Raw genomic sequence first — 27,482 nt, 5'->3', positions numbered from 1 at the left:
TATCACGGTTATCATTATTACTGCGGTATTTATACTTATACACCCACTGAAATAATGTAACCAAGTTGTATTTTGAAAAAAAAACCAAACAAACAAACAAAAAAAACAAATAAAATAATAGGCATAATGTACTTTTTGTTGGCAGAAACATTCAAATATTAACATGTAAACATCAAACATACAAATGTGCTTTAGAAAATTATTATTTACAGTCAGAGCATGAAAAATATTTTAGAAATTTACAGGTAGAACAATAAAAATCATAGTCATGGATAAAAAAAAAAAAGGAAGACAAAAATCAATATTAAGAGAAATTAAGTAAAAAATCTCAGGCATTTTGAAAGCAAATATAACAATCTAAACAAAACTAACCAATGCAATGATATTTATCACAATATAAAACTACATGATAACATTTATTGTTATTTTTTTGTATCCCAGACCCCTGTTAGAAAAGAAACACCTGAATTCAACGTGTCCCAATATTTTTGTCCATATAGTTTATAAACATCAACATCTCCTTAAAGCTTAATGGGAGATTTTTCTTCTTAGGTGAGATATGAAGAAAGTAGATGGTTAGTTGTGACAGAAAATTATTATTATTTACAGTCAGAGTATGAAAAATATTTTAGAAATTTACAGGTAGAACAATAAAAATCATAGTCATGGATAAAAAAAAAAAAGGGAAGACAAAAATCAATATTAAGAGCAATTAAGTAAAAATCTCAGGCATTTTGAAAGCAAATATAACAATTTAAACAAAACTAACCAATGCAATGATATTTATCACAATATAAAACTATAACATTTATTGTTATTGTTTTGTATCCCGGACCCCTGTTAGAAAAGAAACACCTGAATTCAACGTGTCCCAATATTTTTGTCCATATAGTTTATAAACATCAACATCTCCTTAAAGCTTAATGGGAGATTTTTCTTCTTAGGTGAGATGTGAAGAAAGTAGATGGTTAGTTGTGACAGAAAATTATTATTTACAGTCAGAGCATGAAAAATATTTTAGAAATTTACAGGTAGAACAATAAAAATCATAGTCATGGATAAAAAAAAAAGGGAAGACAAAAATCAATATTAAGAGCAATTAAGTAAAAATCTCAGGCATTTTGAAAGCAAATATAACAATTTAAACAAAACTAACCAATGCAATGATATTTATCACAATATAAAACTATAACATTTATTGTTATTGTTTTGTATCCCGGACCCCTGTTAGAAAAGAAACACCTGAATTCAACGTGTCCCAATATTTTTGTCCATATAGTTTATAAACAACATCTCCTTAAAGTTTAATGGGAGATTTTTCTTCTTAAGTGAGATGTGAAGAAAGTAGATGGTTAGTTGTGACAGAAAATTATTATTTACAGTCAGAGCATGAAAAATATTTTAGAAATTTACAGGTAGAACAATAAAAATCATAGTCATGGATAAAAAAAAAAGGGAAGACAAAAATCAATATTAAGAGCAATTAAGTAAAAATCTCAGGCATTTTGAAAGCAAATATAACAATTTAAACAAAACTAACCAATGCAATGATATTTATCACAATATAAAACTATAACATTTATTGTTATTGTTTTGTATCCCGGACCCCTGTTAGAAAAGAAACACCTGAATTCAACGTGTCCCAATATTTTTGTCCATATAGTTTATAAACAACATCTCCTTAAAGTTTAATGGGAGATTTTTCTTCTTAAGTGAGATGTGAAGAAAGTAGATGGTTAGTTGTGACAGAAAATTATTATTTACAGTCAGAGCATGAAAAATATTTTAGAAATTTACAGGTAGAACAATAAAAAATCATAGTCATGGATGAAAAAAAGGAAGAGAAAAATCAATATTAAGAGAAATTAAGTAAAAATCTCAGGCATTTTGAAAGCAAAGATAACAATTTAAACAAAACTAACCAATGCAATATTTACCACAATATAAAACTATATTATAACATTTATTGTTATTATTTTGTATCCCAGACCCCTGTTAGAAAAGAAACACCTGTCCCAACACTTTTGTCCATATAGTGTACTACCTTTTCCAGAGGTGACAGCTCTTGTTTGAGCCTATCTAGTCTCTCCAGCAGCTGCCTCTCCTTCAGCTGGTGGTGTTCAGGGAGGTTGAGCGCCGTGTGCAGCAGATGCACCACGTACTTCATGTCGTCCATTTCCATGGCGTGTTCAGTGGATGCACACACTGCAGTGGCGAACGCCAGCGAAGCACATTGAAGAGGAGAAAGTGAGAAGAAATAGGAGATGATTCAGGCCTGATGGGATAATCCTTTATTCATCCACAAGACATCATGTATTTAGACGTATCATCAAATTGATTTAGGTTCGTACCCTTTTCAGGAGAGTGGATGTGATGAATTTTATCATTGATGACCAGCTGGAAGTCCTTGTCCAGCAGGGTGTCGATCAGCGTCTTGTTGGCTACACGTTCACCATCTGTCACAAAACGACAAAGGTCCGACTCTTTAGTTAAATACAACAGTGAAGCATAAAAAACTCAATGACATGTTTAATGGATTACCAAGTACCAGAGAGGATATCAATAAATAATGTAGGAGCTATTTGTCTGTTTAGTTTTTTTGTTCAAAGTTAATTTACTTTTTTGTTTAGTAATTCAGTATTTTTTTATTTTTTTTTATTTTATTTTTTTTATGTATTTATTTATTTTTCGAACATGCAAAGAAACAAAATAAAACAAAACGAAGCAAATTAAGACAAAAACAAATAACATTGAAATGAACAGAATCTATCTTCAAGCATATGCAAGTCTGAATTTGGCAGAGCAGGAAGAAATATAAACTTATTTAATCCTACCCCTCAGTGCTTTTACACCTTTATCATCAACTTAATACAGGAATCAAACAATTTTCCTAATTTTAGCATCGAACCACAACAAATACATAATGCAGTAACTGAATTATACACAACAAAATGTTCATGGCAGTACATTCATACAGACTCAACAATTCAACCATTTTCTTCAAGAATTACAGTATATTTACCAATACAACATTATCCATAAACAAAGATGACTCATTGTCATTATTAAATACTGGACCTCTCAAGAATAAATTCTTTATATCTTTTTTTTTAAACTGAATTATGTTTGATATTTGTTTTATCTCCACACACAATTTGTTCCACAATTTTACTCCACAGATGGTGATACAGAAACTTTTTTAACGTAGTGCGTGCTTTATGAATCTTTAAATTAAATTTTCCCCGTAAATCATTTGTTTGCTTTTTGTTTGTTTAGTATTTAGATTTTTTTTTTTTTTTATGGTTATTGCTTTCATTCTTTAGTATTTAGCACCTTTTTGTTTTGTGTTTTATTACTGGTTTAGACCGTGGGCACCTGGGCATAAATAGGCAGCACTAAGGAAGACCAGCATGCACCTGGGTGGCTCTATGTTTTTTTTTTATGAGCCAGACAGACAATCAGACAGGATGAGCAGGAGAGACAGCACAAAAGGCTTTGGTTGTTATTTGCCTGTCAAATCCTGGAAATAAACCACTTTAAATAAATCTACGGCAGTGGTTCCCAACCTTTTTTCGTACGTGACCCCATTTTAACATCACAAATTTCTGGCAACCCCAGACTTTTTTTTTTTTTTTTTTTTTTTTGAAATCATGTAATAGTTTGCGATACTAAGTAGCAAATAAATGTTAATTTTAGACAACATTTAGTCTATATAAGGTATATCAGGGGTGTCAAACTCATTTTGGTTCAGGGGCCACATTTAGCCCAGTTTGATCTCAAGCGTGCCAGACCAGTAAAATAATGACTTAATAACCTATAAATAATGACAAATCCAAGTTTTTCATTTTGTTTTAGTACAAAAAAACCCCAATTAAATTATAAAAATATTTACATTTTACAAAAAAAAGATGTGAATAACCTGAAAAAACAAAAATTTTCATTTGAAAAATTAGTGCAATTTTAACAATATTATGCCTCGGCTTATTATTTCTACATGTACATTACACACAATGTTACCTAAACATTTGGTAATAGGCAGAATATTGTTAAAATTTTAGAGTTTGGAACTAAAATTTGAACAATTTCTACAATATTCTATCTCTTATTATTATTAACATTATTAACATATTGACATTATTATTAACTACAGATAGTGGATCCATAAATGCACAAAACATTTAGTAACAGGTGGAATATTGTTAAAATTGCAAATTTTGGGTTGTTCATCTTTGTTTTTATTAATGTATTTATTTGCATTTTATTGTGAAAGAATAATTTTGTAAATGTAAATATTTTCACAGTGTAAGCTTGTTTTTTTTTTTTTTTTTTTCACCTCAATTTTTTCCACAGAATTTTTCACAAAGAAAACTTGTAGTTGTCATTATTTATGGGTTATTGTGTTATTATTTTTACTGTAGATCACATTGGTCTGTATGTGGAACCTGAACCAAAATGATTTGGACAACCTGGACTGTTCAGGTTCATTTTTGCACTTCCATCCTGCGGGCCGGAATGGAACCTTTGGCAGGCCACATTTGGTCCCCAGGCCACATGTTTTGACACTTGTGAGGTATATTACACTGGTCAACAACAAATTTATTGTTTAAGTTTTTTGAGCTGATTTAGGATAATTTTGCTGTGCTGAATCCAAAAATCACATTAATTTTGCTCAATCAGGTCAACTTTCTGAACTATGCTACATATTGGCTTTTTAACATTTTTGCTTATATTTATGGGCATTTTCACATCATATGATACAAAATTCTTTCATATATCTTGCAATAAACAAGTTCTGAAGATTTTACTTTTGCCAATTTATGATTAATGTTTTTTTTAATATTACAGGTGAATGAAATGGCTTCGACTAGAAGATCTTGCAAAAATAAGCCTGACGTATTCTGCTACATCTGCGATGAATACACCATTGTACCTAACAGGAATCCTGTTAGAAAATGATTTTTTTCTCTTAAAACCTATTTTGGGTGAGAACTATATAAAAAATCAACTGATAAAGTCACAAAAATGTAATCAATTTTGTGAGAAGATCAAATTTTTCCAAATCAAATTAGCAAAAAAACCTGACCTGATTGAGAAAAACAGATGTCATTTTTGGGTTTAGCGGTGCAAAATGGTCCTAATTCAGTTGAAAAAACCTAGACAACTTGCAAAAAACATTTTTTTGTAACCCAGTGTTATAATAGACGGAGGCAGAAAAGCCTGGTGTAGATTACAGCACAAAGTGAGAATTTGATTTTCCTTGGTCAGGATATGTACAGTCAGTCCAGCGTGGATTTACAAGGCTGACAATTAATACTGAACAAACAAGAACTCAAACTATGAATTATGAAAGAGCTGCAGCATCTGAAACCGACCACAATGAACATTTGACAGATAAACAGTACCACAGTGCTTCAGCTTCAGCTTCACAGTTTGTCATGTCTTTAATGTATTGGGATTCTCTCAACTCACCATATATTTTCCATTAGTAATTTTATTTTATTTTTTTATCAATTACTAGAAATTTCAGGCGACCCCATTTGAATTCCAGGCGACCACACATGGTGTCCCGACCCAAGGTTGAAAAACACTGAGCTATGGTATGGACGTTGTATTTTTGGCTGTGTAAACCACGAACCCATGGTGCAGCCAATGATTATTTGAGTTACGTTAAATTCTTAAGTTCAGTCACTTTTAAGTTGATTTAATTTTGATGACAAATAGCTGCTACAGTTAATCTCATACAAAGTTACTCATTCGGGCAAAAAAGTATGTGGAGATGAGACACTTGGGGACAGAAAAAAAGACTCTAATGTTGAATAATACAAAATCTGTGCTGCCTAAGTTTTAACATGGATTTTCATTTGTACCCTCAGCCTACTTCACTTACTTCCACTGTGATTTAGTGACATTTGAGCAGCTTTGGAACAATGTACCTGAATGTGTTGTATTCAGGTGGAGCAGAAGGAACAAGCTATAGACATAAAGCCTGTTTGACCGGTCAGGTGAATCACACACCTTCCTAAAATGCAGCGAAGACGGAGGAAGAAGGGGAAGAATAGGGGGGGGGCGGGAACCGGATACACTAGACCTGTAGAATGCATGATATGTGTAGGTAGTTAACACAAGCTGTGCCCAGCCTTTAGTGGTGGAATGTCAAGGTTTATCCTAGCACACATTTGAGGTGTTTGTACTTTGTTTGTATATTCTTATTCCACTACATCTCTGAGCCAGATATTCTACACTTTATCCACTACATTTGTTGCACAGCTTTACAAGGTATCTGCAGAATCCATGTATCATTCATTCTTTTCATATTCAATTGAGAATCCACAATCGGAAAATGAAAAAAATTACTCGTAATTTCATTATTTACGTACAAATCAAAAATCAAGTTGTTTTTCATTCTTTCAATTGTATGCACATATTAAAAATTGGAAATAAGCAAATGGATTAAATGTCAGGCGTCATGTTGACATTTTTTATATCCGATTTGATATGACCTGGAAGTTATCGACTTCTTCATAGGGCTGCGTATTGGCAAGAATTTGGTGATACGATACAAATCACAATACTAGGATCACGATACGATATATCACAATATATCATGATACTGTTAAAAAGGCAATTTTTTGTTTGTTTCTTTTTTTAAAATTATTTTTCCTTGACAAATTAAATTACACCAGAAATCTGCACAAATACTAAACACATTTTTATTTGATCACAACAGGATCTAATGTTATATCACTAAATATTCCTGAGTTCAAACTGAAATTCTGTTTTACAGACATTACAGTTTAAGATCCTGTTCAAATTCTATTAGTTCAGAACTAACATCAGAACATTATATTTGTACAATTCCAACAAAGGAACTAACATCTGCCTCTCTTAGACAGAAAAAAGAGCTTTACAGTGCTTCAAATAACCATGATTTAATAAAACAGTGTTAAATAATAAATAAAATATAAACTATAAAGAAAAACAAAAAACAAAAATGAACCTCCACAATATCTGTATTTGAATAAATACCTAAGAATACTGATACAGTACTTTTTAGTATCAATACAGTATTGTGAAATGAAATATTGCGATATATTGCAGAACCAATATATATATATATATATATATATATATATATATATATATACATATATATATATATATATATATACACATACACACACACACACACACACAGGGTGGGGAAGCAAAATTTACAATATTTTGAGGCAGGGATTGAAAGACAGTGTATGACCAATCAGTTTATTGAAAGTCATGAGAATTTATTTGCCACAAGAAAATTGACATAATAGAAAATGTTTTTATTCTATGTGTCCTCCTTCTTTCTCAATAACTGCCTTCACACACTTCCTGAAACTTGCGCAAGTGTTCCTCAAATATTCAGGTGACAACTTCTCCCATTCTTCTTTAATAGTATCTTCCAGACTTTCTGGTAATAGTTTTGCTCATAGTCATTCTCTTCTTTCCATTATAAACAGTCTTTATGGACACTCCAACTATTTTTGAAATCTCCTTTGGTGTGACGAGTGCATTCAGCAAATCACACACTCTTTGACGTTTGCTTTCCTGATTACTCATATGGGCAAAAGTTTCTGAAAAGGTATGGATAATAGTGTTAGGTATGATTACGACATCGGTATATGTTTGGTTTCAAAACAATTGACGTAGTGCCTGCTGAGAAAAAACAACTAAATGTTCATTGTAAATTTTGCTTCCCCACCCTGTGTGTGTGTGTGTGTGTGTGTGTGTGTGTGTGTGTGTGTGTGTGTGTGTGTGTGTGTGTGTGTGTATATATCTCAACACCCCTACTTCTTCATGTGCCAAGCTGGACAGTTGTGGGTTTGCTAGTATTCTGCCCAATGTATCCTGCTGTAATGGAGAATTTTGTGTTATTCAGACGCAGCAAACGTGTTATTCTCAAGGACGACAACTGAAAGAAATTGGCAGGATCTTCCAGTTATTGTTGTTTTGTCTAATACAGTGCGGCCATGGTAGCCAATCTAAGTAGAAGCGCCTTTGCGTAACAGTTCTCCTCCATTAATACCTACCCTTGGATAACACCGATGCAGTGACTCCGGGGTCTTCCCTTTGCAGGTCAGCGATCAGGTCTCCCACATTCATCAGCATGGGTCTGAGGAAGAACAGACACTTCTCATCCCTGGACGGCAACGGGACCTCCAGAACCAGTCGACCAAATTTGTATTTCAACGACACATCTGCAGCAGAAGAAGGAAGATGTGCATTTCACTGTTTATTTTTTGTTTTGTGTGTGTTTTGCTTGTCAGAATGACTATAAAGTAAAAAAAAATGAGGCTGCCTTGCATCTACAAATTAACCCATAAAGACCCAAACATCCACTGTCGATCAAAATCATCTACTGATCTAAACTGTTTAATAACTATTTATCCCCTAATCCTATCAATACATGTAAATAATTAGTGTAAAATAAACTTTGTCATCTTTTCATGGTCATCAGATATGACCCATTTGGACATTCACAGGCTTCGTAGTGAATGTGGAAACACTGTCATCTTCTACAACATTGATTCACCAGTAAAACCCATGGAGTTGGATCAATGACAGTGGATGGACACACTGGGTTTTATGTTCAGTTAATGATAGATTTGACTGAAAAAGTCACTTTTTCTTCAGTTTTCTCTGTTTCAGATATAATAAATTAATATAACAACTTTACGCTGAGCTTTGATGAACATCTACATCAGGGGTGTCAAACTAATTTTAGTTCAGGGGCCACATTCACCCCGATATGATCTCAAGTGGGACCAGTAAAATAATAACAGTGAAAAAAGTAAAATTACATTATGATAATGTTTACATCTACAACATTTCCTTAAAAATCTGAGTAACATGAACAACTTGAAATGTTTTAAGAAAAAGAAGCGCAATTTTAACAATATTGTGCCTCAGATTATCATTTACACATGTGCATTACAATTTACATTACATTACAATTTCAGAGATTTTCATATGTGTGAGTGGATTAAAGTGAAGACAAATGTGAAGTCTAGATGAACTGGGATTGTGGGTGTGAAATTATGGAATGGACCTTATGATGCATTTAAGTTATCCACTCCTTTGGCGAAGTTTAAAAAAAAAAAAAAAGTACCTTCAGTTTAAAATTATTCAGAAATATTGAATTGAGATGGTAGATATGTTTTTGTTGTTGATTTTTTTTTTTTTTATGGTGTGAATGCTCGATGCTGTACTCATTTAAGTTGACGTAAGCAGTGTATTAGTTGAAAAGGATAGGCAAGAAAATAAACTTTTGCTTCTAGCCTATTCCTTTTATGGTTTTTATGTCTGTTACGATTAATGTGCCGAGTACAGTGATTGATGTAAAACCAGAAATAAATTCATTCATTCAATCATTCATTCAAATACACGAAACATACAGTATAGTACCAGGTATAATATTGCTAAAATTGCATTTACTTCTCTTAAGACATTTCAGGTTGTTCATATTTGTTCAGGTTATTCACATTTTTTGTAAAAGGATAGTTTGTTAGTGTAAACATTTTCATGTAATTTTACTTTTTTTCACTAAAACAAAGATAAAATCTGTAGTTGTCATTATTTATTGGTTATTATGATACTATTTTACTGATCTGACCCAATTGAGACCTAATTGGACTGTATGTGGAACCTGAATTAAAATGATGTTAATATCTTCAGTGTAATTTTTGCATTTCATTAACCCTTTCATGCATAAGTCACTACAGTGGACAGTTATTTTCCAGCTGTTCTCCTGTATATTCATGGGTTTTGTTGTTTTAGTTTCATATCAGCCAACACAGTGGACACTTACGCACCATCTCATACCCTGACATTCATACCATTACTGTAACTATTCTGTTCTTGATAAACCTGATCTGCAGTAACATGTTTTAGTGTAAATCAATTGTTATGTGTTAGACAAGTTTTTTTTTTTTTTTTTTTTTTTACATATTATCTCCATGAAGTGAGTAATTACTAGCATTAGAATATGCTAAAATGTGAGAAGACATCAGATTAGCTGCATTAAAAATGTTTTTATTTCATTGTTTTCATATCACTTTCTGATATTGGGTTTCAAACATGTTTCTTTTCTTCAAAAATTAAAGGCATGGATATTTTTGTAACTCCATAGAAAAAAAAACTGGATCACATTGTTTCTTTTCATGCCTAAGGAGGAATAAAAACACTGAAGAAAAAAATCTTGACTAAGGTTCTCACAATTCATGCATGAAAAGGTTAATTCATCCTACAAGCCGGATTTGGTCCCCGGGCTGCATGTTTGTCACCTGTGATCTACATGATCAGTGAATTAAGTATAAGAAAATACTTGATTTTCACTAAAAATTTATAAAATGGTGGTAAAACACTTAAGAAAGGTTTGATAGAGAGACAAATTCATTTGGGAACTGCCACAAGTCACATTAGGTCTTTACGGGTTAAAGTTTACTTTGGATGTAGGAACAGAATATTACCAGTGGAGGGCGGAAGAGAGCTGTAGAAAAGAGCTGGGTAATTTCCAAGAGGAATCTGCCTCTGTTGAACCTGAAAGGAGAGAGAGGAAGAAAAAAAATATAAAACAAAGAGTGGGCGTTGGGCAGTTTATTCATTTGTTCTTTGCTCTATAAAGTGCACCCCTCCCTTGGTAAAGTGTTAACAGACACCAGAGAGTAAACACAACCAGAGTATCCTGAAGGAACCGAGGAGAAGGAAAGGTGATCAATTCAGTTGTCTGTGCTTTGGCTTTGCTAGGAGAATGCTTTTACACTAATGAATATGAATGTCTTCAATGAAACCACCGGCCTTTGAAATGCTTTTCACTCTGGTGCTAAACACAATGTAACCTGACCAGCTCATTTTTCAGATTCTGCTGATTAAACAGCTCCTTTTTGCTGCTGCGAGGCCTATAATCATAATTTAGGCTGTTGCTTTAAACGCTTAATGAAATGCATGTGTGATCTCGTCACTCTGCAAGACTCTCCCACACTGATAACAGAGAAGGCATCCATTACGGAACTGCTCATTATTCTAGTCAGCAGGACAACTTCTCCATCCTGTACTTTACATTCTTCTGGCTTAGCCTTTGCAGTTTGCATATAAATTCTTCTTTTGAACTTTAGCTGCCCATACACCTGATGACTGTTCAAGTGATTTCAAACTCTCAGACATATTTCCACAGACAGAATCAAATGGTGGACATTTTGATGGAGTCTAGATGTGCTCCCATCATCTGGACTATTTGGTGTAAAATGGTCATAACTCAGTCTTCAGTCTTTTACATCCAACCAAATCAAACCTGTTTTAACCCCTTTAGTCCTATCGTATTAATAGTCATCTACTATAAAAATATAATAAATCAGGACAATGAATGTTTTTTTCAACTTTTGCTCAAAGTTTAGACCCTGATGTTAATAAAAGTACATCAAAAGTGTATTTTAGTGCAAACTTTAATGTTCAAACATGATTTTTAATCTTTGTGGGGTGAAATATACGCTATTAAAAATCTCCGACACAAACAATTAATTTATACATATCATCGTCAATCCAGCCAAAAAAAAAAAAAAACAGGCGAGGATAAAAAATTCCAATTTGTCTTTTAGTTTGTTACAGTTTACTCAGGCATAGTAACAGATACAATATTTTAGACAATGGGAATAGATTCTGTGAGGTCTCTAAATGTCCACAGACACCAAGAACATCCATATGAACCTTATTATTGTGAAGTAATTCTTCATTTACTTTGGGTATGTCTTTTTAGGCGTTTTTCCCCTGAAAATATGGTTAGGGTTAAACAGGTTAATATGATAAGCTTTAAAGTGTATCTGTACTGGTCATGCTTATGACATTAACTGTGCTTTGTGTATTACTTATGCTGCATTCCAGGCTGTTTTTTGTGCACATAAGTCACAACTTCAAAATCACAACTCACGACTTTGTAACGTTCCAGGCAAGTCACGCCAAACTGCCTGAGCGCAAGGAGTTGTAGTAGCTAGATGTAAACAAACCAGCATGGCGGACCGTACTTTATGCTCATTTACAGTCATTTCTATCGCCAAAGGTGCTTGCTCTTTGCTTATTTGAGGGAAACCGAGGAGTAAAAACAGCGCATAAGGCAAGAGAAGCTCTTATACCTTTTACGTTATGGTAGTTGTACAGGGGTTGGACAAAATAATGGAAACACCTTCACCTCAAGATGATAATGTCCCAATCCATACAGCTAGAATTGTTAAAGAATGGCATGAGGAACATTCTAATGAAGTTGAGCATCTCGTATGGCCGGCACAGTCCCCAGACCTCAACATTATTGAGCATTTATGGTCAGTTTTAGAGATTCAAGTAAGACGTCGATTTCCACCGCCATCGTCTCTAAAAGAGTTGGAGGGTATTCTAACTGAAGAATGGCTTAAAATTCCTTTGGAAACAATTCACAAGTTGTATGAATCAATACCTCGGAGAATTGAGGCTGTAATTGCCGCAAAAAGCGGACCTACACCATATTAAATTATATTTTGTTGATTTTTTAAGGTGTTTCCATTATTTTGTCCAACCCCTGTATATTTGGATACGTATTTGGTATTAATTTATTCTTGCACTCAATGGACTGAAAACTAGCTAACACTAGAGTAGCTGCTGATTATACACATCTGCAGATAAATAATGTCAGAGCAATACTTTGTTTTAATAAACAATTTGCATTAACACCACATCCATGGGGGCTGCCATTGCTACGTGACGTCAGAACATGGAACTGGGAGTACATTGATCTAGTACGAGTTCACGGGTGGGAAGTGACAGGTTTGACTGCCATTCCAGTGCCTTTTCACTGGTAGAAGGTTGGAAAAACACGAGTTAGGGGTTACCTGGATTATAAGTAAGAGAGGTGCAAATTCAGTAAAAAAAACAACAACAAAACAAATCAATAAGTGCGGCTATGGCTCAGGAGGTACAGCGGGTCGTCCAATAACCCAAGGGTTGGCGGTTCGAATCCTGCTCTGTCCTAGTCAGTCTGTTGTGTCCTTGGGCAAGACACTTCACCCACCGTGCCTCCAGTGTCACTTACACTGGTGTATGAATGCATATGAGTGTTTGGTGGCGATCAGAGGGGCCGAATCGGCTGCTGTGGCTACTAATGTAGTTTACCACCACCAGAGTGTGAATGTGAGAGCAAATGAATAATGGATCAATAACACTGGGTTACAAAATAAATGTTTTTTGCAAGTTGTCTAGGTTTTTTCAACTGAATTAGGACCATTTTGCACCGCTAAATCCAAAAATGACATCTGTTTTTCTCAATCAGGTCAGGTTTTTTTTTTTAGCTAATTTGATTTTGAAAAATTTGATCTTCTCACAAAATTGATTACATTTTTGTGACTTTATCAGTTGAGTTTTTATATAGTTCTCACCCAAAATAGGTTTTAAGAGGAAAAAAAATCATTTTCTAACAGGATTCCTGTTAAGTACAATGGTGTATTCACCGCAGATGTAGCAGAATATGTCAGGCTTATTTTTGCAAGATCTTCTAGTCGAAGCCATTTCATTCACCTGTAATATTAAAAAAAACATTAATCATAAATTGGCAAAAGTAAAATCTTCAGAACTTGTTTACTGCAAGAAATATGAAAGAATTTTGTATCATATGATGTGAAAATGCCCATAAATGTAAGCAAAAATGTTAAAAAGCCAATATGTAGCATAGTTCAGAAAGTTGACCTGATTGAGCAAAATTAATGTGATTTTTGGATTCAGCACACCAAAACTATCCTATCAGCTCAAAAAACTTAAACAATAAATTTGTTGTTGACCAGTGTAATGTAAAGTGCTTTGGGTGCCTTGAAAAGTGCTATAGAAATCTAATCCTTTATTATTATTATTATTATTATTATTATTATTATAATAAATGCACCACACTGGACCTTTTCATTACATGACTTACGCATGGGGGCAGAACCTTTGGGCAGCAGCCATTGCCGTGATGTACCATCGTTGATTCTGGGTGATGGAGTGTAAGTAAACAATTTGAGTGGAAAGCATGAGTTCACACTTGTTGCTCATGCAGCTGTAAGCTTTGGAATCCACCAATATCCTAGAGATGTGACCCCACACTGGCCGATAATGTGTCATCTTAGATTTGTGTCTGCTGCACGGGGTCAGTGAGCAGACCATCACAGCCCAGGTAATCAGACAAAACAATGCATCTTGCGTCACTACCAGTGTTCGAACAGCCCGTGAAGGAGGCAACGTGTTGCTGACCATGCCAGACTGACTTAGTACTTGTGAATACTTGACAACGGGGTATAATGTATGTTACCTGATGGAACCTCTAGTACAGTGGTTCCCAACCTTTTTTTGGCTCCTGACCCCATTTTAACATCACAAATTTCTGGCGACCCCAGACATCCTAAACGGAGACTTTTTTTTTTTGCTAAAATTAATTTGTTTTTGATCATGTAATAGTTTGCTATACTATGTTGGGAATAAATGTTCATTTTAGATGAGATTTAGTCTATATATTATATATTATTATGGATGGAGGCAGAAAAGCCAGGTGTAGATTACTGCACAAAGTGAGAATTTGATTTTCTTTGGTCAGGATATGTACAGTCAGTCCAGCTTGGATTTACAAGGCTGACAATTAATACTGAACAAACAATAACTCAAACTATGAATTATGAAAGAGCTGCAGCATCTGAAACCGACCACAATGAACATTTGAAAGATAAACAGTACCACAGTGCTTCAGTTTCAGTTTGTCATGTCTTTTATGGATTGGGATTATTAGTGTTTGGTTTTTTTTTCTTTTAATTTTATCAATTGCTAGAAATTTCAGGTGACCCCACTTGAATTCCAGGCATTGAATTCCAATGCCTACTGCTCTTATATTATTTGAGGTAAAGCTGCTACTGAAAATAGAAGCTTTACTTTCTTGTTTGTTATTTTGCTCTGAAAATACTCAGTTGTCTACATGTTTCCCCTTGTTCAACCTTGGTCCCGACCCCAAGGTTGAAAAACCCTGCGCTAGTATTATATGTGATCTTCTGAAATAACAATGAAAATTCACTACAGGTACCCTTCAAGTATTGGCTCATGTAAACCATCACGTGAACATATTCAGCAACCAACAGACATTCTCCCTCATGCACCAAACAGGAGGTAAACAGAAAAATAAATACCTGAGTTCAGTTTAAACAGCAACACCAGTTTGGTGAGATCTGTCAGTAGAAAAGGGCTGGGGTAGTGGACACACAGCAGTTTCCTTATGGATGTGTGAGTTTACTTACCGTTTTTTTCAGTTCTATTCTTCAGATCTTTACAAACTCTACAGGGTTAGGGTGAAAAGTAATTACCGTACTTTCCGGACTACAGGGGTTGGACAAAATAATGGAAACACCTTAAAAAATCAACAAAATATAATTTAATATGGTGTAGGTCCACCTTTTGTGGCAATTACAGCCTCAATTCTCCGAGGTATTGATTCATACAACTTGTGAATTGTTTCCAAAGGAATTTTAAGCCATTCTTCAGTTAGAATACCCTCCAACTCTTTTAGAGACGATGGCGGTGGAAATCGACGTCTTACTTGAATCTCTAAAACTGACCATAAATGCTCAATAATGTTGAGGTCTGGGGACTGTGCCGGCCATACGAGATGCTCAACTTCATTAGAATGTTCCTCATGCCATTCTTTAACAATTCTAGCTGTATGGATTGGGACATTATCATCTTGAGGTGAAGGTGTTTCCATTATTTTGTCCAACCCCTGTATAAGCTGCTACTTTTTTCTCATGCTTTGAACCCTGCGGTTTATCCAACGATGTGGCTCGAGTATAGATTTTTACGGGCTAACGGCCTCCAGGGGGCGCTCTAGCAGGAAGCGCAAAAGGAAGATAGACCAGTGGAAGAGGTGATGCAAAGAGGAGAAGTTTTAAGCTTTACTTAATCATTTTGCGTGTCATGCACAAACCCTCATCATGGAAAACACACGAAGAAATGCATATGATGCAGCTTTTAAGTTAAAAGCAATCGATCTGGCTGTCCAAGAAGGAAATAGAGCTGCTGCACGTAAGTTTGGCGTTAATGAATCAATGGTGAGACGTTGGAGACAACAGCGTGAAGAACTGACTCAATGCAAAAAGACGACAAAAGCTTTCAGAGGTAATAAAAGCAGATGGCCCGAACTTGAAAAGGTTCTTGAGGACTGGGTAAACACACGGAGAGCAGACGGCCGAGGTGTTTCCACCGTGCAGATCCGACTGAAAGCCAAAGCAATCGCCACCGAAAAGAATATTGAAGATTTTAAAGGTGGACCATCGTGGTGTCTCAGATTTATAAGACGAAAAGGTCTGTCCATCAGGGCACGGACGACTCTCTGTCAGCAACTCCCTCTCGACTACGAGGAAAAACTTGCAAACTTCCACAAATTCACTCAAACAAAGATAGCCGAGAATTCCATCGGACTACACGACATCATAAATATGGATGAAGTACCTTTGACGTTTGACCTGACTCTAACTAGGACTGGTAACAAGAAAAGTGTATCGTCCGTCACGGTGAAAACAACTGGCCACGAGAAAACGTATTTCACTTGTGTTCTGAGCTGCACAGCATCCGGACAAAAGCTTCCACTAACGGTGATTTTTAAGCGGATGACTATGCCGAAAGAAAAACTCCCGAAAGACATCGTCGTGAAAGTTGACACAAAAGGGTGGATGATAGAAAGCCTAAGGAAGGAATGGCTGATGGAGTGCTACAGTAGGCGCCTGGGAGGATTTTTTCACAGAAAAACAGCATTGCTTGTTTTGGACAGCATGAGGGCCCATACAACAGATTCTGTCAAAGCAGCCATCAAGAGGACAAACTCAATTCCAGCTGTGATTCTGGGAGACACAACGGAGTATTTGCAGCCACTGGACAACAGTGTGAACCGTGCATTTAAAGCGGCACTCGGAGGTGAGTGGGAGGTTTGGATGACCAACGGAGAGAAATCATTCACCAAAACTGGCCGCATGCGAAGAGCAACTTTTTCTCAAGCCTGCCAGTGGATCCTGACAGCATGGGGCAGTGTGAAAAAATCCACGATCACTAACAAGTTTCAAAAGGCTGGACTGCTATGTGATGAAGAGGACAGCACAAGTTCAGGGGCAACTTTGCCTCGAGATGAAAGTGACAATGAGAGCGACAACGAAAGAAAGACTGAGAAGGTGTGTGACGGAGCCTTTCTGAGGCTGTTCAACTCCGACACCAAAGAAGATGACTGCAGTGGTTTCAGTGAGCAGGAGGAAGATGAAGATGGCGATCAAAGACTTTTCTGGGTTTTTTTTTTAACCAGCCTGTTCCTGCTGTTTTACTGCCGTGTTACAGGCACTGTTTGGAAAAAAGCAATTAAGGTATGTAAATAAATATTTAAATAATCTTTCTGTTTACCATCTTTCTGTGTAAATATCTCATGTTACAACATGGACACCTGCGGCTTATCGTCAGGTGTGGCCTATGTGTGTGCAAATATTTTTTTCTTTTCAAATTTGGTGGGTGTGGCTTATATTGAGGTGCTGCTTATAGTCAGAATTTTGAGTATCACTGAAGTCATGACGAAAATATTTTTAAACAGACAACACTAATGGGGAATTCTTATTTTCTTATCGTCTTATTTCTTATTCATGGATTCAGGAGGTTCTTGATGATATCCCAGACGACGTCCTTCAGAAGGTTATTCATTCCATTCCTGGCCGTTTGAGGAAACTGGTTGACGCCACCGCTGCTTACATTGAAATATGGAGTTTTACTTTAATTTTCCCATGTAATAAAGAACATGTATCATTTGTTTCAATAAATTTGTAAAAGGAATACGGACTTAATCAATTTTGAATGCCTAGTTACTTTTCACCCACCCTTTAGTTTATGACCAAAAACTCTGAATTTTGACAGATTGTCTTGAGGTGTGATGTTGATCTCACATTCGTCTTTAAAAGTCTTGTCAGTATGTTTTCAGTGATGTTTCTCCTGTTGTGTGGTAGGCAATAATATCTAAACCCAATGGGATGTAAAACAAAATATTTATTTTAGAATTAAATTACAAACAAAAGACGTGGCTCTGATCACGGTGTGCACAGATTGCAACTCCTAGTTATTTTAATCATTGGTAAATCTGCTAATTATTTTCCTGATTAATTGACTGTTTGGTCATTGAACTTTAAAAGGTTTATTTTTATTTTGCTGAAAAAACAAATAAAAGCTAATCAATCATTCAAATTGCTTTCCACTGATTACCTGATCAATAACTAAATTAAAAATGGCCACGAGAGGATAGCATATCCCCCTGGACCCCTCAAAATCAAAATGCTACTAAGGTTAGCTTATTTTTATTGACTTGGTCTATCTACATATTTACAGCAGATGTGTAAAAACGGAGCAGCATAAGGCACCGCTCCAATACTTAACAGATAAATTGTAGGAAATCTGGTGAAAAAAAAAACATGGTTTCCACTAATAGGTCTGGAAACAAAATGCTGACAGTCAGACAAACATGCTGGGAACTGGGGAGCACTTGAAAAATAGCATTTTTTATGGAAACAAACAGTCTCAGCCGCATATGGAAAAAAATGACATCTTTTAAAAAAAAAAAAAAAATTATGCTTTTTTGTTAAGAAGTCTCCAAATGTTTTACAACTGTATAATGTCCACCCATATCATAGGGTGGCAAGATAATGAAGCATTAACACAAACAACTCAGTTTAACAATAAATCAGTAGATCTTTGCGCACATCCAAGAAACTGCAAAATTCTGATGATCAAATAAATACAAACAAATTTAGAAACTTAAGATTTATATTAAGAAGTCAGAAGACAAAATAAACCTGGACAAAAGTCTTAGTTTAATAAAAAGAAGTGTTTTCACTATCAAACAAACATCTCCACAAATAAATGGTCAGAAATAAGCTTGTGTGTGCAGCCACCTAATAGAATTATTGACTATTCAGCACCATCCATGGGGAGGGTATTTATCAAATACAGCCTTCAGTCGAACTGACCCCAGCTGCTCTGACTACATGATGTATGAAGGTTTTTTGAGGCTGTGCACACACACTCGAAGACCAAATACACAGATCATTGTGTAACCACATAAATCCTTCAGCTGTCAGGTAAACTGTGCACACATTCTTCTATTTGTTTTTCATTTGCATCTTCCTCCGATGCACCTATTGATCACTCGTGTGCAGATATTTGTTTTCAATGTATTTCGACTAACTGTTAAGCTTGTCGATGTCAAACTTCCTTATCAGATAATGATAAAAAAATAATATGTTTAAACACTGTATAGCTTTGTGGCTCACTCCGAGAGTCAGTGAGCTTTGAGTACGAGCTGCATCCACATGTCAAAACACTTAGATGTACAAATGGAAAAAATATATTTCTCAAAAGAGGAGTTTCTGAGGAAGCAGAGATCCTTCAGTGTATGCAATAAGGTGGTGGAGATCATCTACCAGTCTGTTGTGGCCAGTGTGATCTTCTTTGCTGCTGTGTGTTAGTGCAGCAGCATCAGAGCCAGTGACACCAACAGACTTGATTACATCATCCAGAGGGCAGGCTCTGTGATCGGTCTAAGGCTGGACAATTTGGAGACCATGGTGGAGAGGACGCTAAAGAAACTGGTCTCCATCACAGACAATGATGAGCACCCTTTCCACCACACACTGGACCGACAGCAGAGCACCTTCTCCAACAGATGGACAGATATATGGTTCCTGTCACATTCTACTTCACTTTACAATAACTAACCTCTGTCTAATGTCTCTGGTCATAAATCTATTTGCACTTAAATGTCATTTTGCACCTTCTTATTCTAAATTACACTGGATGCTTCCTCTTTATCCAAATAAAAATTCCAGAATTTTTCAAAAATGCTATTTGTTTTCCCCCAAAACCTTGACTTTATGCATGTTTATACTTGTGTGCTTACTTTTTTGGCTGAGATTGTACCTGTTGTGTCTAGTAAAAATGTTCATTTAGTAGATGCATGAATGAACTAGAAAAGCACTCGGAGAGCGCAGACCTTGGAGGCAGATCAGTCCCCACCCCCCCAATCACCACCAAAATTTAATCATTTGTTCCTTGTGCCAGTATCAACATTTCTATCAACATTAGTATCAACATTTCACTTTTTTGAGTTATCTTGCTAACAGAAAGACAAACAAACTAGAAAAGCACTCAGAGCGCAGATCTCCGCCACAGCAGGGCAGATCGCCCCCCCGCATCATCACCAAAATTTAATCATTTTTTCCTTGTGCCAGTATCAACATTTCTTGAAAATGTCATTCAAATCCGTCCATAACTTTTTGAGTTATCCTACTAACAGACAGACAAACAAACCCCGATGAAAACATAAGCTCCACCGTTCTTTGGCGGAGGTAATGAATGAATGAATGCATAACTTGCAGTAATTTATGCTTTACTGACAGAAACATTTTCAAAACATACGAAAATCACCAAAGTGCATGGATATCACAAACAAGTTTCACTAGAATCATTCCAGCACCGACCAGGTTGCGAAATTATATGTTTTTATACACTTTCCTCATGTATTTCTTATCTTACAAGATTATGTGCCTTTGATCATACTCTAAAATTGTATATGAGAAAAATATTTTTCCATACTTTTTAAAGACTTTCAAGACCTGTACCCTGATTAGAGCTTGTTTTGCACCTTATAGTTTTACAGTTATTATGTAGGTCGTTTACCCAGATCTTTTTTATACTTGTAATTTACTATGTATAGTGTTTGCTCTTGGCTTCTATATGTATTATGTGTCATGCTGCTGCTACACTGTAATTTCCCAGTTTGGGATAAATAAATTACATCTGTCCAGCAACATTCATCTAAAAGAGGCTTCCACTTAAATAAATACAGTGTTATGTGCCTGACATCATGGGATGTGGCATCAATCCTTTGCCCCTCGATGTGGAAGTCCGTTCAATCAATATCGCATTAAGGAGAAGCGAGAGAGCTGCCGGTTTCACAGGTTGTCAAAGAATACAAGCCTTAAGGCATAACATTGTGGAGCAGAGACCAGGTGTATGGATCAGGACCCTGCATTGGTTAGAACATGGAGCTTTAACAGGAAAAAAAAAAAACAGCATCTGTCTGAGTGCGAACCTGAACCAACCAGGGGATAAAGTAGGAAGAAACCTTATCAAGGCATATGCAGCCTGGAAGTTTGTGTTCATTCATCTGTAAGCTTCCTAACAGAGACGTGCCTCATACTGTGAATATAAACATAACTCTATCCAGTTTAAGTGATCCCAATGAGACAAATTTGAGCTGTTCAGCTTGTTGGAGACCCCCAGTTGTCATTTCACAACCAAAGCCTCAGCACCTACGCATCAGCACACCTCCTCCCCACGGACAGTAGAGGACCGGAATTTTTACATACTGGTATTTATATATTTCTGGAAAGTCAATATGTCAGGATCTGTCAGTGTATTACCACTGTGCCTGATAAATGCTACAGTGGTGAGACTTCATTTGGATCCTCTAATAAGTGAACTGTTAATCTAACTGCATTATTAATATTTTGGGGATAATGGGAGGCTCCGATGTCTCCACTGATTGACAGACGTCTGACTTTTTTACCCAGACAGACATTTTGTTTGAAATAACCGGAGTGTCAAACATTTTGTCACCTTCACTGTTCTAATAACACCCCAGCTGGTTAACATAACTTAGCTTCATCAGTTAAAGGAGTCATATGTAGGTTTGTGGCCAAAACTGGTACTGCAATCACATTCAAAATACTCTAGAGCGTCGTACCCCACCCCAGACTAGGGGTTGACAGATCCAGCATGAGCGTCTACTACAAGGAGCTACCACGGCAAGTGACAATTTCTACACCGGTATAAACACAGGCCCAGTATTTATACTGGGCCGCGGACTCTTCACCTCAGCCATCTCTATCTTTCAAAATCATCTCCTATACATATCCTTGTTTTGTTTCTCACTTTGTCACGACGTATTTGGGAATAATAAGAGGCCTTTTATGTTTCATAATGTCAGACATTTGTGATCGGATATGTTCCCAGATGCAGCTCAGTGGGAACTGGTAACCTGGATGCTGAAACACTACTGACTTGGTGATTGGGAGATGGGTGGTGGGTGGAGCATCAGACCAAAACACAAACCGACAACATAAACATTACTTGTGGGCTGACACTTAGCTTTTCAAATGCGAATATTCTGGCTGGACTACTACTGTCAGTGATATTAATATTGAAATGAACATGATTCCTTAATGTCTGGTGACAGTCAAGGTCATTTTATGATTACTTGGAACATAATTCTTACATGCAGCTCCTTTCAGTTTAGTTAGTTCAGACTTACATTGTACGCTCAATTAGTTAGCCTGGTAATTTGTATGGTTATATATTATGCTGTTAATGAAGATTTATCAAATAAATTTGTATTTAATTTAACAGGAAGCTGGTATTATTTGCTAGCACTTAACAGAACATAACACTGTGCCTGCTCTTTCCAATAATGCTGCGTTTCCACTGTGTGGTACCGGCTCAACTCGACTCTGCTTTTTTGCGTTTCCATTACAAAAAAGGACCTGGAATCTGGTACCCGGTACTAGGTTCCAAGCAATACTAAACTGACGTATAACACTGCAGACCACTGAATGGTCACACAGTTTTCTCTGTGACCCGCCGTTTTACAAAAAACAGATGCAGAAGTGGACAGTAAATATAGCGGTATATTAATCCACATGATTACAGCCCAAAACTACACCATGGTCGGTCGAGGAGATTCAGTCTTTGGTGGCTGACGTAAAAATTCAGACGAGACAACACGCAACAAGCGAGTTTTCAGCAATTCTCTGAGCAGACGACATGGAAATAACACGCCGCATCGTTATGACGTCCAGGTACTGTAAAGTCAGTAGTATCCTGTAATGGAAACGGTCTCCAGGAATATCGAGTCGAGCCGAGCCGAGCCAGTTCCACATAGTGGAAACGCGGCATAAGTAGCATTTGTTTAGTACTTTGAACACCTTCTCTACTGGCCAGCCTCCTCTGTCCTAGGTCATCAGGATGCATTTTAGGGAATTGAGACATTTTTCAAGACGGAATGCCTAGATTGATTTCTAGTAGAGCTGCACAACATATTGTTTGAGCAACGTCATCGTAATGTACGTCTGAGCAATAGTCACATTGCAGGTCCTGCAATGTAGGAGGCAAATGAACTCAACATGTTCTCATCTAATTTCAACCTGGGTACCTGACACACACTGTGCGCAGCGACCCACCAATCACAATCGTTCTTAATCAGTTTGCCGAAGCAGACCACGCCCCTGCACATGGAGTAAATCACTGACAACAACATTGAAAAATGAGCAACAAACCAGAGAAGATCACCGAAAACTAAGACTTGGTGCCAAAAAGAAAAGCAACATCAGTTATCTGGAATTATTTCAGCTACAAGAAGGATGATACTGAAACATGTGTTCTGTGTCAACAGTGCCTTGCACCTGCTGCCACAATGAGAGGAAACAACTAATTTGTTTGACCATTTACATCAGCACCACACAGATATTATATCCTTCGGAGTATTTTTTCATATTGCAATATATATCACAGGGTTAAAAAAATTGCAATGTCAGTTTTTTCCAATATCAATTTCTAGGTAACAATGGAGCGTTGAAGAAGTCGAGGAGGTGAAAAACAGGGAATTGCACCAAAACAACACCAGTGGTCTGTGATCTAGTCCGTCATGTCACAGAGGCTGCATCCATTTGTTTTGGACAAGACTTAAACAATCAGAGGGCGACATTCCCTCAGGTCCCAAAAATACAAAAAGGTGATACTTGGTACTGATAGTAGCTTAGCTTCACTGATACCAGATGAGTCATTTCTTAAGTGAATTAATTAATTTATGGACAGAGGAAATAACAAAAAGAACCACTCCCAGACAACTGATAACTATAGCAGGTCTAGTGAAAAACAATTCAATGAGTTTCCAGTTTCCAACGGCACCAGACAGACTTGGTGATGGCTTTACTGACATTATGTGCTATAGGTGTAATGAGCACAAACATACAAGCGTTAAAGACTTTCCCTTTCATTAGTGACAGTTTGAAGTGCTGATAATCGCAGTAGTGTCGCTGAGTGTAGCTGTGTGACTGCTCAGGGTTGACCCCACACAGCAAACACATTATCAGTATGTTAAACAGCTGGGAAAAGTGTTTTATATGCCATCAATTCCACTGCAGCATTTCTTCTTCATTACTGGTGCAGCTGTCGACTGCCAGCATACAGACACGTGGGAGAACAGAAACGCCTATGTCGTGTCATTCTCATCAGCAGGCACTTAATGTCAGGAATCAGTGTTGCTGCCCAGTAGGCGAGCAGCATTTGTACTCAGCGCGCCGGTGCCCTGTTAATGTGAAAACAGCGTTTCTGCAGTGAAGCATCAAAGGAGAGGCCAGACTATTTGTCTTTTTACTGAATGGGTGTGTATGTGTGCAGGATCACTGACCGGAGTCAATTCAACAGCTGACTGACTCCAGGCAGTTTATATGCTGTGTGCACACATACCAGTCGCACTCTAAATCAACACAACGTGGCTACCGTGGCAGATAATACAGCCTGAGAGCGGCATGATGAATAATGGTCCATTTCCAAAGCCATGGTCTTGGCCCTGTGTTATTACAGCTGTGGCACAATACATATTATCCACAACCCATGTCATACTTTGACCCATATACGGTGGTGAACAGTGCATTATGTTTTAGAATTACAAGAAATACAATCGATATACTGTATATATTTAGGAGGAGTGTTATGTTGCTGAAAGTGAAAACTGAAACCTTTCTATGGTACACAGATGAGAAGACCAGTGAAAAGCAGCACAGGTCTCTACAGGGTGTCCCATAAGTCCCCAATACTTAGGAAAAATAAACGTTTCTTGACATAAACCATTTTTATTTACATAATATGCTCTATATGACTGCCATTTTGTCGGGAACACATTTCAATGCGTGTCCTCCACTGCTGAAGCACTATAAAGAAGAAATATAAAGAAATACATGTTAGAACCATATGTATTATGTCTCCTATGTATGGAGACTTATGGGACACCCTGTACATTACATTACATTATACTACATTCAGTGCTTAAGACAAAAGGAACAAGTTAAGTAATACGTTTGGAATTCAGTTACAGACAAAAGGAATCCGACTGCTAGCATTAAATATTCATTTACTACTCGGCCTGATCACAATCAAGATGTACGAGTATATTTGTATCAGTTATTAATCAGTATTGCAAAAAGATACCCCCAAAACCATTCCCAAAATGTTTCTTTGGCTGTCTTATTACTAGATCTTGCAATCCTCCAAATTTGAAGAAAATCGGATAAAAACTGATAAAATGGTGACCCAATGAGCGTGAAAACATGTGCACAATTTTATTGTTGTAAGAGAGCAAAATTATTGCACAGAATGTTTTGTAACATAATAAATAATTACTACTCAACTCCTGTGTCTTTTTTATTACAAAATACACACATCACATTGTTTTTCATTTATTGATCATTTTTGTTGAACAGCTGTTTGATTGTCTTAATACTGAAAATAAGAATTGATAATCAACCATTTTGTTACGAAAACCCTTCTTTTACAGCCCTTTAATTGTAAGAATAGAATGGGAACCTGTTATTTAAGTATTATTATGACTAAATATGCACAACTAGACAGATTTTGGGATGCGCCCTGGCTGCAAAAAATTTGGGAACAATGTGGCAAACGGATGTTTACGTCGAACCGCATGTTTTCAATGCCACGTTGTTCCATCAATAATATGGCATATATGCCTTATAGATATATTATTATAACTTGTTCAAAAATGTTTATTTCCTCCTGTACCAGGAAGACTTAGTTACAGATCTAACAAAGATGCGACTATGTGGTAAGCCAGATTTCCATTCCAATCTTGTAGAGTCCATACACCAAGTAGTGTCCGTACACCAAATCAAAATATGTGGGTCTAATTTTATTGTTTCTGTCTATATATGGAATTTTTCAGCACGCATGCTTTGGACACAGCATCTATGCAATAAACAATGCATAATTATCCTGAGTGCTGAAACATTTGTATATCTTTGTAGGCATTAAATATGGAGGCTGTTAGGCTGGAGTGTCCGTACACCCAATGATTTCTGATTTGACAGGGGTACAAGCCTGCGAAATTTTTAGTAGACACCATAATACAAAAATATTTTGGACTTTAAAAGAGAAATATCAGACAAATAAAATGGCCTGTCTGATTTTTTGATAGAGCATTATTATTTTTTATCTATATGTGCACACTTTCTGGTGTCCCTTGATTGTGATCAGGCCGTACTTTCTACAGCCAGTCTTATAGTTGACATCCCATCATTAACATTGCCAAAGATTGAGGTAGAGACACACAAACCCGCCAACATTGCAGGCCAAAAACTAAACACCGACATGTTCAGACACACAAACACACAAGTCACAGGCAACCCCGCCCATGCCATATCACATGACACTCATGACACAGCCTGTGGTTAAGAGGCGGGGCCTTCTGCTCTCTGTGATGACTAACATCAACATTAGCTTCTCTTATGGACATTTTGTCCTCATATGAAAACGCAAACATTTTCCAATTACACGTCTCATCAACATTCTGTGTGTTAAGCAGCCACTGTCTACTTGTTGCCCTTCACACATTTCATGAGTCAATTTGAAGCCGCAGGGAATGTTCCTGCCCAACTGCTCCTCATCACCGAATCATTTCCTCTAACTGTTGTCTCTCAAAACAAACAGCTGAAGGTATATTTACCCCTTGAGCTAGACGTTTCTTATTTATGCCGTGGCACCAGTGAGAGGAGACAGGTAGTGAAAAGTGGGGTGTGCAGTGACAAACTGCTGTCGTCCACCTCTGCAGCAGAGCAGGCCTGGGCTTCCCACTCCAGCATAGATCAGGGTTCTCATGGTGACAGGCTGCCTCATTTTCCCAGCGGTTGCTCCATCATGAATCTTCTGAATGAATCCTCAGCTGAGCCGTGTTCTGTTACAGGTAAACTTCCTAAAGGCACACCTCCCACCCTCATCAAGGATTTCATAACAAGTGATGGGAAAGTAATTCTTCTGCGCGCAGTTACAGCCAGATGACTCACAGTATATAGCAGGAAAAAAGGAAAATGTGAGTGTGATAAACAACCCACATGCTTACAGTGAAAAACGAAGCCTGCCAAGAAGAGAAAGTGAATTGCTCCCTGCAGCCAATGTGACTTTGAACAGCCACTGCTATACAATGAAAAAGGTTAATGAAGCATGATCTTCTTCCCAGGTAATGATCCAAGCAGAGACAATAGAGCCCAGTGAAGGTGGCGTAACATTGTACACATTTGAGTTTGCATTCAGAGTCCATCATACACAAC

At 36.7% G+C, this 27,482-nt stretch overlaps 1 protein-coding gene across 1 annotated transcript in view; it reads right to left on the bottom strand.

Annotated features, from left to right (window-relative positions):
• The window catches only part of LOC115429192 (mitochondrial calcium uniporter dominant negative subunit beta), a 51,685-nt gene that overhangs the window by 1,764 nt on the left and 22,439 nt on the right, over positions 1 to 27,482 (bottom strand). Inside the window, exons 2-5 of the mRNA XM_030148460.1 lie at positions 10,506 to 10,575; positions 8,067 to 8,234; positions 2,352 to 2,456; positions 2,045 to 2,205 (exon numbers count right to left, since the gene is read on the bottom strand). Of these exons, the coding sequence (XP_030004320.1) occupies positions 2,045 to 2,205; positions 2,352 to 2,456; positions 8,067 to 8,234; positions 10,506 to 10,575 (504 nt within the window). The remainder of the gene's footprint in view (positions 1 to 2,044; positions 2,206 to 2,351; positions 2,457 to 8,066; positions 8,235 to 10,505; positions 10,576 to 27,482) is intronic.

Source organism: Sphaeramia orbicularis, chromosome 1 (genome assembly GCF_902148855.1).
Source record: "Sphaeramia orbicularis chromosome 1, fSphaOr1.1, whole genome shotgun sequence".
Lineage (NCBI taxonomy): Eukaryota > Metazoa > Chordata > Actinopteri > Kurtiformes > Apogonidae > Sphaeramia > Sphaeramia orbicularis.
The sequence above is the reverse complement of the archived record's forward strand: the minus strand, read 5'-3'. Positions and strand labels throughout refer to the sequence as shown.